Source organism: Lineus longissimus, chromosome 19 (assembly GCF_910592395.1).
Source record: "Lineus longissimus chromosome 19, tnLinLong1.2, whole genome shotgun sequence".
Classification (NCBI taxonomy): Eukaryota; Metazoa; Nemertea; class Pilidiophora; order Heteronemertea; family Lineidae; genus Lineus; species Lineus longissimus.
Window position 1 is genome coordinate 13,139,993 of NC_088326.1, and position 12,651 is coordinate 13,152,643.

Here is a 12,651-nt window from a genome sequence, read left to right on the forward strand (position 1 = left end):
GATTGACGTTTTCAAAAAGAAGATTAAACAACCAACAGTTATTGCTGACTTCTGTGTCATTGGAAGTTGGTAGTTCGATATAGCCAAAGTGCTGATCTGTTTTTATCATAATTAATTTCTTCACAATGCTTACCGTCCCGAGGGTGATGACCAACAGGACCCGTAAACTTGTCCATAATGATCATACATGATGTAGCAGTTGAGTCAATACCTTTAAGAGGTCCGATGGTGGTGCTGCCCAGATCTTTCTTCGGCCTACGAATACCTCCATGAACACATATTCAGATGGCTTCTCAACGATTGAATGTCATAATTTCATTAACTTATCACTTAAAAGTTAAAATTGGCTTTATGAAATATTTAAAAGTACCAATATTCATCCATCCAATTTTAACATGCGTTTAAATCATACGTTTATATGCAAAACATAATGATAATATTTAAACTGAAGATAACAATATTCATCAGAATGATAATTTTGCATCACTTACAAACTTCATATACTTCTTAGGAACCCTATATCAATGTTTGCGAGGTTATATTTTAACCATTTGCGAAAATATCCTCGTCGTAAAGATTTCACATTTCATAAATCATCAAGGTTAATATCTTTGCTCATCGGCTTATATGTAGTGCACGTTAAGACGTACGTCCAGTCCGGCCAGATGGGGCTACAGCGAAGATATTAACCTAAATTATCTCAGTATCTCATATATTACTCTCTTTTAAAGTTTAACTCGATGACATAATATCCCAATTCTTGTACTCCTGCCTTTAAAGTGAAATGCATATCAATACAGTTCTGGATTTCAGACTTCTCAAATATGTCAATTTGTCAACTAGTTATATTTATCAACGACAAACAATCAGCTCTTCAATCAACATTCAAGAAGATTTCTTGTCAAACTTGTTAAATGCTTAATCTTACTGAATATTCCTGCAATTAATAAGCATTATTTTCAGGTGCATTCGATGACCAAATAAAATTGCAACATCTTTGGAAACGTTCAAATTGCAAAATACAAAATTGCAAAAATTACAGACTTGTTCGAGGGAATGTTTTGGTATCCAAAATTTAAAACTAGACCATGGATTAGTATAAAGTTTTTTCAGTTATTATGATTCTAGTTCTAGTGATATTTCATCTTTTAAAATCGTTTTAAGGAAAAATAGTTAGTTACCAATACTTTCTTAAATAGTTCTGGTTACTAGCTCACTGAAATTTAATACCACAGTGATTCTCAGAAAACTGTTTTACATCGCGTGGTGTTTGTGCGGTCGAAGGAAGCTCTTCCTATCCATTTGAATGCAAGACACACGGCACATATCCCCTGTGGGCTACACACGTTTATCATGTGAGCGTGTATTAATACTTCCACTGTTGCACAGGGGTCATGTGTTACATGTGCAGAGCAAAATGTTCACAGAAAGGAGAGCCGGTAATGTTATTCAACCCAAGAGTATGTCTTTATATCTGACATAGTCTGACGGGTTCACAGCTCCATCCTTCTTCTCAATGTTCTTCTTTTCATTGACAACCGGTGTCATAGATCAGAGTCGTGAGTGTAATTGGTGTCACTCATTAGTAAACTCATCATAAATGTATCGAGCACTTTAAATATCTGTATGAAGGTATGGTCATTTGAAAATAATGGGTTGATTTCGGACTGCGATCCTTGTCGATCTACTTGAGATTTTTGGGAAGCTTCGCCCTTCTTTCATGGAAATTCTTTGAGCCAGCAAAACTAACCCCTTCCTCACTTTCTTTGACTTTGTTTAATCCATCGATATGTTAAGTAAAGCTGTATCCTTTTGATGAGAAATGAAATCTACATAAACAACATTGTGATATATTTCAGTTCTTCTTTGGTTTCATGAGTTCTGTCAATAATAGATTGTCTCTAATCTATCATTGGTACAGCGTGCGTGATAATTCATTTAATTTCAAATTCAAATTTATTCGTAAGTTTCCTTAGTTCTGTGGTTCTAAAATTCCCAATTATCTTACATGCTCAGTTCTCCAGGCTTCATCATCACTTAAATCATATCTTACATTTCTGCTTATACTTAGCATACATATGGTTATGGTTAAGATTATGTCTTAATTTTAGATAACAAAACAGCTGGCATGGTGTCCAGTTCATCTGTTTTATGTCAAATAACAAAATATGACAGCTCCTACTTTTGAAAGCGCCCCCTATCTCCTAATATTGTGTTACAAGATGCCGTATCAATTACATTCGATAGCCAATATCTAATTTACACGATAACAACATTTAAGATTAAGCTAAAATTTAGAAAAGGCAAAATTAGCAAATCTGCAATTTGCCACTTTACCAAAAGGAGTATAAAAACAACTGACCATAGATATCAAAACCAAAAAGTAAACAAAGAACTGCAAGTATGCACGTAACAGCATGTCTATCTGCTGACTTGATTTCCATCCTCGACTGGCTTGTCAACTGTACACTAGCGGTGCATGTTTTTCTTTCTGCCTTGAGCGAGTGATATGGATGACTTTTATATGCATCCCACTTTTGCCTCTTGCAAATCTAGATGGTTCCTGAATGTACGACATATGGGGTGTGTTTAATGTCTGTTCTTCGTGAGAAACGAAGAAGCAGATACTGAGTAGTAAAAAAAAAACAACAACAAAAACAACAACAAAAAAAGATCGTTTTTCCTTCACCATCGTGAATCGTATACTGACCAATATTGTGTTTTTTATGGGTTTAGATCAGTGTTATAAAGGGAAGCCTATGTGAGCAGCAAGAAGACTACTGCTTATCTTATTCTATGAAGCAAAGCGTTTATGAGTTGTTGTTTTTATATTCTATTGTGCATTAGCCATCTATCGAAATGCCCCAAGTGACATTGGGATGCAACTAATTGGTATTCGAAGGGGCATTTGAGCTATCAACTTACCACTTTTTTCTTCTGTGTCCTCTATTTGTTCATATATTTAAGGACAATGATATTTTTTGTTATTTATATAGATCGTTCAAGAATTCCGTGAGATTTAAATGATATGACTTTTTTTGGGAGTGTGCAAGATGGTGGTAATAAAAACCCTTACAATCACATTCAGCTCAATCATAGACCAAAGGCATGGCATGATGCTACACAAATGCAAATGTAAGTCCATAAACTCCAGGGCAATCGCTAAACTGCTCTAACTCATAAGTTAGCTTAACCCCAACACATTTCTTAAGAGTAGCGTGTTGCTCCTGCTGGAGTAGACTTATGTCTATCAACAGGCTTTCTGAAGAAATAATACACCAAATGTAACACTATATTTGTTTCGTATGCCCTACATTGGATCTATCTGTGAAACGATACTGCATGAGAATGCACGTAAATAAATTACCTTTTGCTCTTAGCCTATATGCATTGAGTTTCTCACGTACTTCTTGCTCTGTGGCATAATAGCATTGACAGATATTTCAATTTTAATGTAGAAGCTTGGAGCTTATGTTTTTGAATCAGTAATAAATGAATAGTTATCTCTAGCAATATGTCCTCGATTTATATCATATCTACAGTAATTGTTGTATGTTAATCGAGGAGTGAGATGTGTATTTACAAGCAGGTGCTCACGTGGAAGGTCAATTACGTTCTATATAACCTAAACCGTGGCTATATTTCCATGCATGTACACGTACATGTACATGTACAAGATATACAGAACTAATGGAATTACGATCAGGGTACCTTTAACTGGTTTAGTTCTCATAGAAAACATGGCTGACGATTACATTGCAAGCCCTGATTGTGAATATACAGTGGAACCGCGGAAAAAAAATGTCAAGTCCAAATATTTTTTTCACTTGTTTTTTTTTCGGCTCAAAATGAAGAAACATCATCAACCTCAAAAATATTTTGGCTTTGAAATTTTTTCAGAATTTTGAACTTAAGAAAAAATTCAGCTCTGAAGGATGAAAAAATGTCTATTTCCAAATATTTTTTCACTTGTTTTTTTTTCTGCTTAACATGATCAGTCCCAAAACTTTTTTGACTTTGAAAGTTTTTCAAAAATTTGAACTGACTCTGAAAGATGAAAAAATTCATCATGAGGCCAGCTGGTTTAACTTTATCTTTAAAGAATGACCATTGCTTCTTTAGGGATTTATATTAACCAGGGCGTTACTGATTCTAAACGCATTATATTATGCACGTAAATCATTTATCTCAAGTGATTGATGCTGGATTCATGATAGCATGTTTCTTTCTGGCAATGGTTCAGTTAAGAATATCTGCAGAAATGCATTATGGATTTTCTTTGAACTTGATAAGCATTATTATATAGCATCAGTTGTCCTTATTTTGAGTTTAGATTCAGCCAGATTTTGTTGATTTTAGTTACCCATTAATTTTGCTGGCTCTAAGATACCTCAAACACGTTGTTTACCATCAAACGCGGAACAGAAAATAATTATAACTGAACTAAAGACCATTGGAAGGATGTCTTTACCACATGCAGCCAAGAAAGAGAATGAAAATGAATCCAATTTTAAGGTTAAAGTTGCTTGATACCACAAAGAAAATGAAGTCGTTCAATGTTTATCCAAAATCTGTATATTTGGTCACAACTTTGAATAATTGTCTCGTATTGAGTATAATTGATGTTTATATGATAAAGCATGATTTGTCTTGTCCAAATTGTTGGTCTCGTGGGACAAAAATTGTATTTTCGCATTGCACTAGAGTTCAAATTGCTTCGTGTTTAGTTCACAGCAAAGTCCTTTGCATCGATATGACAGTTGATTACCACCTCACTTTGACAGTCTTGGTTAAGATATACAAAACAGCCACACAAACACAATGTCAAAGTGACACCTTATCAATTTGGATCGTGCCTAATGGAAAACAATGTTGGAAAAAAAAGGAGTTCAAAGCAACGCTGTACCATGGTATTTCACTTCCTTACATGCCACTTATTTCTTTGACACGGCTAATGTTGTCCATTCGTGATTCATTAATGTATGCAATAATCCTTTCAAAGAAGCACAGAGACATTCCGTCGAGTCTTCTAGAACTACATGCACTTTCTTAATTATTCAAAGTTTTGACCAGTACACAGATTGTATTTTTCACTTTATCTTAAATGGGAGGAGTAATTTTCACTTTTGACCTTTGATCTTTACCTCCTTGTCTTCATCCTTCTCATCCATCAACTATCCTGTCGTATTCTAGGCACAGAATAGTTAACGACATGTTGGAAGGATATGACAGACAGCAGTCCCCTCATGGAGGTAGGCGCATACTGGGGATTAAAGTGGTCAATGTGTATGGTTGGGACATGGTTATCATGTCTGGTAGGCCATGCAGAGCAGCAGTCTTCTCATGGAGTTAGGCTGAGGATAAACACGCTGGGGAATCTTTTCCCCAGATTGCCGAACATCTTATCAGGCCTTCCAGTTTGCCGAGCTTGCCTGTCCTGGGAAAGGAAAATTTATTTAATAAACTTAGAAAAACTGCGTTGTTGGGTCTTTCAACTAAATATTGTTGTGTTCATCTGGTGATAAGGTGCTTCAAGCATGATTTGCATCATATAGAGAGAAAAGTGCATTGCTGGTTTGTCCTATTGTGCGAACAAATTGTAAAATAATCATAGATGGATTTTGTGCGTGCACCACAGAGTAAGCCACTGGTTAATTTACCTCGAAATTTAGGGCATATGATGACATATTGTCCATGTTACCAGATGGACACAGTTTGATTTTTTTAATTTACCAACGAGCGTCCACTATGGATGGTTTTTTGTGAGGCAGCCATTCTCCCAGGCCTCAAGGAGCACTACCCAGGGCAGTCTGCTCGGTAAGTTGGAAGGCCTGATAAGATGCTCGGCAATCTGGGGAATTTATTCTCCAGGGTGATAAAACTATATATGGACTGTGTGTATGTCGGAAATAGTTTTCGCGTGGGTATAGGCCATGATAGGCGGCCGTCCTCTCCTGGGGTACAAACAGGGGATAGAAGTAGTGAATGCGTGCTGTTGTTGGGAATTTGAAATGGTTGTCATCTGGAAGGGCATGCAGGTGTACCCTCTCGTGAATTCTGGCGCAAATTCGGATAAAACTAGTGAATGTGTGTGGCTGGGAAATGGTTGGCATGTCCAGTATGCCTCCCTTCATCGGGGTTGGTTAAAACTGGGGATTAAAGTAGTGACTGTTCTCGTTCGAACATGGTTGTCGCGAGTGTAGGTCAGGAGGAAGGGCAGCAGTCCTCCCGTGAAGGCTTGCGCTAACAGGGGATAAACTAATGAATGCGTGTCGTTGGGAAATGGTTGTCGTGCGGGTAGAGAAAAGGTAGTGAATGTTTGCGGTTCGGAAATGGTTGGGCAGAGTTGATCGGGTTTGTTTTGGTGGGTTTGCATTTGGGGTACGGATTTCGGAAGGTGTGTTGATCTGCGATCTTCTCCAAACTAAGCAAAGCATGTGTCTGACAAGCAGAAGGCTTGTGGTTGGAGTTGGCGCGGCATTGGTATTGGAACAAGTACGTAGATCTGTTTTTGCTACGCAAAGAACGGTTTTAAGTGGAAATGGTTGGGATTAGAAATAACAAGTTCGTTCTAGTAACGACTATATCAGTGTTCAAATCAACATTTGGCATCCGTCAATCACGTTGTTGACAAGTTCTGTTGAGTTTTTGCCGTTGAAACCTTGTTCGAAAAGGTTTTCAAATTGATCCAAATTCTGGTGTGGAATGCAGAACAATGCTGAATGCGAATGGTACACCATTCAATAGCACTGTTCGGGTTTTCTCTAATGCTTTAACTGAAGGTAAGTGATTTTACTTCCTAGATAGTACTTTTTAACAAACACTGGGTATTCTGCATCAAACACACAACACAACATAAGCAGAATATTAGGTGCTTTTGATGCATTTACATAAGATGGCAAAACCAGAAGAATGGATATGATTGGTAGAAACTGGCAGCCAAGGATTTATCCGCCAATCCATCAACTTTTAAAAAGATGCTCTGAACTGGAGATAATATCCACGAGCTCAGGTCTATATTAGCTGAGTGCGTTGATGCACCACCTACAACATTAAGCGGCCAGTATTCCGCAAAGTCAGTTCTGTTATTGTCTCAAAGTTTGAATCGTATAAGATGTTTCAAATTTAACTTTGTACGTCTGTGTTTGTCGGTATGTGACTTTAACCATGTGTTCTCCGCAAGCCCTGGTCACTCTCTCATTGTCTCCTATTGTCATTTTCAGAAAATGCCACGACAGTCAAACTCGGCATCTATATCAACAGTTTCTACTCTATCAACGAGCAGACGATGGTGAGTGCAGAAGTCGTTGTTGTAATTCGACAATTCAATTCTTTTCTGTACTAGTGAATCTTCACTAAGGATGGACGACCGAGTCTGCGTTTAAAGTCGGACTAGTGAATATTCGTCAATTTTGGACAAGCAGGGCTCGAACGGAGATGGGAGTGAATTCTCATTTTCAATTACAATGTTGGATGTTAGCCTTTAGTGCATTGAAATTGGAGTGTCTTTCGACTGGGATGTCTGATCGCCAAGTCAGCATGACGTTTTGGCTATCACCAACCGAACGAAAAGGTCGCCCTGGAACTCGCGATCATTAATTTGCCCGCTTAGCGGCAAACTCAAATGGGGTGGAAATGATTATCGGGAGCTGTAAATGGAAGCCATAATGATGGGTCGCAGGGGTTTCCGTTCCCTCATATCCACTGATCCGTTAAAATACATTAAACGTGTTCAGTGAGGCTTACACTTTCGATTAGATGGTTCACATCCAGACCTTAGCTTTTATTGGTTGGTTGGTGACATCTTGTTTTGAAGTCGGACCTCGGAAGATAAAAGTACAGGTAACCCTAGCGATAGTCCCAGGATGCGATCGCTCTAGGCTTGAGCTGGCGCAGTAATGATAGTTTACCTTCAAACTCAAAGCTAAATGACCTGATTTTGCACCTTACCTCGCAGTTAAAAGAATTCAGGCCTTGCCTTATACACGGTTTATTGTCAAACCTCGCTCGCACCCAGGTCTAAATGACCATTGTTGTACTGTCTTATCAAATGGTTATCAGGGAAAATCTTGATAACACCGACCCCGAGGAAACAGCTTTCGTGGGGGTCGATACGAGGCGTCAACCGCCAAGGGCAAGTACACGTATTGTATGCTGCTATCAAAGGATCTGTACTTGATGTCACATTATAGAACCTTCTCTTTTTGCTAGGACTACTCAGTGAACATCTATCTTCGGCAAACATGGTATGACCCTCGGCTGGAGTTCACGCCGACGGATGGTCTCTCCGAACAGATGATAAAACTCGAGGATGGAAAATGGGACGAACTATGGGTCCCGGATGTCTTCTTTAGAAATGAAAAATCCGCGAGCTTCCATCATGTGACCATACCTAACAGATTGATGCGTTTGTATAATACGGGAAAGATTTGGTATGCGATGAAGTAAGTCAGTCTAGTATCGTTTAGCGAGATTCAGTTGAAGAAAAGTCATTATATTTTACGTAGGCCTAACGAAATTTGAGATTTTCGCTTAGGGTGTCCAGGTAAGGAAAGAAGAATAGATCCATTAAACGTAAACACTTCATCTGGCCGCTGGTAGAGTGGAAGTACAACAACATAAAAACGGTGAAAAAGTATGTTTGGTCCGAAAAGTGTTCCTGTTCCTCCGAAGTGGTTTGTCACACATCATACATAGTATTCCTTCAACACTGACTCAGATCGTAACTCCCGGTACGATTCTTATAGGATTCTTATAGGATTCTGGTAAAGGATCTTAATTGTGAACATGTGCAATCCTTATGAATCTCTAAAGAAGTATCAGCGGAATTTTTGTTCTGGGTCCTCACTGAAACCGTGTATGAGAAGGAAACGTCTGCATGACCCAGTTTCAATTAAGTTTTAAAATGTGATGGATTTTTCTGTTAGCACCTGGTACTGATATTTAGGATGAGTCTTCCAACAATTACTTCCACTTTGAACATGCAAGTCTAGATCTGCTCTAGGATAGTTGTATCTTGCTAGTTGTCATTGAACCACCTATCTACTTGCCAAAACGTGTAAAAGCATTTATAAATCAATTGTTTGTTCTCTTACATGTAACCGTATACGATACCAACCTCCAAACCTGTCGTAGTTCTAGTTGTCGTTGTCGGTAAAGCATGCGCATTTCTACCCAGGCCGCGCTCATCACCTCATGCGCTGACCCCTGATATTATGTTTCAGGATATCGGCCAGATTGGCATGCTCCATGCACCTTCATAAGTATCCTTTTGATACACAAGAATGTCCTATGATGTTGGAGAGTTGTAAGTCGATCGGTTCCTTCTATCATCGGACAGAGAGGGTGACGTGGTCAGCCACGGTTACAGTGGAAATGGTCAACGTTAACAAAGTTAATTTCTTAACGTTTTGCCGGAAAAAGCACAATTTGAGAAAACCGTCCTTGGAAATTACAAAAATACTTTTTTTTTGTTAACGGACCAAATGTCGGAACAAATATGCTCCAATTGGCTATTGTTCTTCGGCATAGTCTTGGTTCCGGAGAATCTCTCTTTTGGCGCTGCAGCATGGCTCACTCTTTGTCCGCTACATCCGGGACCCAGCCAATGCACATTTCATGTCCATCGCGCTGCTAAAAAATGTAAACATTCCAATTTTTGGATAAATAACTAAAATCAAATTTGTTTAAAATCAGTTGGATCAAAATTGGTATTAGCGCGCGATTCATATCTGATCTTGACCTTTTGCATTGACCTTGACCTTCGTCACGCTCTCTGTCAGTGTTGTCCGTTTCTATGTTTACATGTTATACACGCTAACTACATTATTATTTCAGAATCTCGGCTCGATTGGCGTGCTCGTTCCGCTTGCATAAATACCCTCATGACACACAGGAATGCCCAATGCTGCTGGAGAGCTGTAAGTGGGACTATACTGCTTTAAATTGAAAGACGTCCATTATGGTCGGCCACGGTTAGAGTGGAAATAGTCAACTGTAACAACAGCCATAAAAAGACGGCCATTAAAAAAGAAGCCAGGTGACCTGTTGACGAAGCCATTAAGATGGACACACACCGAGCCGATTCGGACCCGGTAGGAAGCAACTCCAGATATGTCTTCTGAAGATTCCGCCTCTTTCAATTTTTTAAAAATGTTTCAGAGACTTACAGTTACACGTCTCTGAGCACTTCAAGTAAAAACAGATGATGCTATACCCCGAGTTGTGAATTCACAACCCCCTTTTCCTATCAGAGACTTACACAAAATTATGAGTACAGATCTGCCAGAGCCTATTTTTACGTCTTCTTTATCCCCTAAAGCTGTCACTATCTTTTAATGAAACATTGGCGAGCGTCTCCCTGTGTTGATCATGCTCATTGACCATGATAGTCATACAGACCATGATGGTCACTCACCGTCGAATGATCTGGAGCGTGTCTCCTGGGCATTGCGTGGGTTTCCTTCGCGGTGACCGATTGTGCTTACAACTTGTCTTGGTCATACTGAAACCATATTAGCAAGAAGCGACATAGAGCAGTCTTCCTATTGTGGTCCGAGTGGCAATGCGCAAGAGTCCGTTCACCACCTGTGTGGAGTTGTTTAAATGTATACACAACGCCCTCTTTAAATACCTTTGTGCACTACGTTTTAATGCTAAACCTCCCACAAATCCACACTTTGGTGGTGTTCTGTTTGCGCAAACTGATGGGACTTCGTCGACGTTAAGGTCCTTGTACTTGGCATTAAACTACAAAAGTTAAACGTTTGTCAATTTGTTCCCTATGCTCTATCGGTGTGTGTCTGCATTAAAGGTTCACAGGCTTGTGTCCCAACTCTGAGTAGTATCTCAGGTAAAGTTGAAATGTACGTTTATGTACGTCAGTTAATCTAATATATATGTCAAAGCAACGATGAAGTGTGACGGAAATTAACTGCGATGCTTGGAGTAAAGTCTGTTCGACAAGATTAATGGTAGAGCTTTGCTGTGCCCCAATTCGTTGATGATGTATATACACTATCAGTGTTGTTTTGGGACGACATACATGACATAAGCCCGCCGTATATTTGGGAAAGTAAAGCTCTACCTTGAATTGCTGAACAATTAAAATACCCCAACTCCAGGGTCAACTCCTCTTCTAAAACACCTGCAACAACTGTTACCCATCTTACAAACCATTTAACGCCCCTTTAAATTGTTTGTCCGCTTTTTATAATGGCTTCAGAAGGTATTTTCAGAGTATAACTTGTACACTAATTACTTGTTCTGTCGTTGACGTCCGGGTCAGAGGTTCGGAGACACCCCGTACACCTAAACTGTAGTGTAAAAGCAATAAAATTACGTGTACACCATATACAGTGGAATTTCGTACATCAAGCCTTCTGAATTCAATTTAAAGCTCAATGTTTTTTCCATTAAAATATATGTTGCACTGACTGCTATCAAAATATTTCAGGATTTTAGTTTTGTGTTGGATTCCTTAAAAGGTATTTTAAGGTTTCCTCGCCTCACAATTTTAGGTTCATTTTGTTTTTTGGATTGCAGTATCATTTGACAGGGAAATAAACTATGTTTGTGGCATCAGTCAGAATAATCAACATTCCTTTATGAAATATCATAAAAAATCATAAAAATGCCATGTAAAAGCACAAAATCTATATCGTAAAGTAGGCCTAGGTTTTTAGTGTGAACCCCACCGTAATTATAGGCGACATATAAATCAAGACAACGTATATATTTCTCTGAAAAATATGGTTCTTATCACAAAAAGTTTTTATCCGTTATAAAAAGGTATGCTTAAAAAATACGATTACACAGTGTAGTAGTAGCATTCTCATATCCTCAAAACCATTTCACAATTCGCACACTACGCACACCACTTCATGCTACTGGCTATATTCATATCTAGTCTCTTCTGATTAGCTTCCGAATGTCTCACCAGGACTGATCAGTCAAATCGTCATTCAACATCTCATTCACCATGATTATTTTGCAATGGGGGATCGGAAACTAATCTGCCCCTGCATCACCAAAACTATCCCACCACAGTTTGAATAACGGCACCCCAAGGTAAAAAATCTCGCTAAGACTCTTACATAGAGCTGACAAGCATGCATAAAAACCCTAACGGCCAAGTTAGAAAACACTAACGCCTGTCCGCCATGTTTGAACGACCGGTCAGCCATGTTTCGAAAGCCGTCAGATATGATAGGCTACCAGTAGGCCGCAGTGGCGCTACCGTATTCAACAAACAGTGCACTGGATGTGGAGCACAGATATGAGTTCATACGTCTTACTATAAGTGGCCATTTCGACCTCGCGCGACTAGTGATTGAGAAATCGAATGCTACCTCATCAGACAGTTCTTCAATAGACGCATGGTCTTAATAATACTAGCAAAGCGGGAGATTGTTGAAACTGAATATGGTACACATGGTACAAAAGATGCCATTCTGTCAGCTTGTACGTGAAATACAAAACTGAAAAATATGTTGATTTACAACAACGGATTCATGGCATAGTTGGTAAGACGGTAAGGGTCAAGTGGCATGGGTTCCTAGTTCGAATCCGCTCGAGGACATTTTTCATTTTTTTCTTTTCACCAGAGCGTCTCTGTGACCTGTCTCTTCAATGAACTTGTTGTTTGTGCAG

The 12,651-nt window shown here is 38.9% G+C and overlaps 1 protein-coding gene across 11 annotated transcripts in view; it reads left to right on the forward strand.

Annotated features, from left to right (window-relative positions):
* The window catches only part of LOC135503117 (glycine receptor subunit alpha-2-like), a 107,375-nt gene that overhangs the window by 71,965 nt on the left and 22,759 nt on the right, over positions 1-12,651 (forward strand). For 8 of the 11 annotated variants that reach the window (XM_064796468.1, XM_064796462.1, XM_064796472.1 and 5 more), the window contains 4 exons: positions 5,194-5,252; positions 7,224-7,291; positions 8,212-8,444; positions 9,838-9,920. In XM_064796468.1, the coding sequence (XP_064652538.1) occupies positions 5,194-5,252; positions 7,224-7,291; positions 8,212-8,444; positions 9,838-9,920 (443 nt within the window). Of the gene's footprint in view, positions 1-5,193; positions 5,253-7,223; positions 7,292-8,211; positions 8,445-9,224; positions 9,308-9,837; positions 9,921-12,651 lie in introns of all 11 variants that reach the window. The other 3 variants (XM_064796466.1, XM_064796469.1, XM_064796463.1) reach the window with 1 other exon arrangement.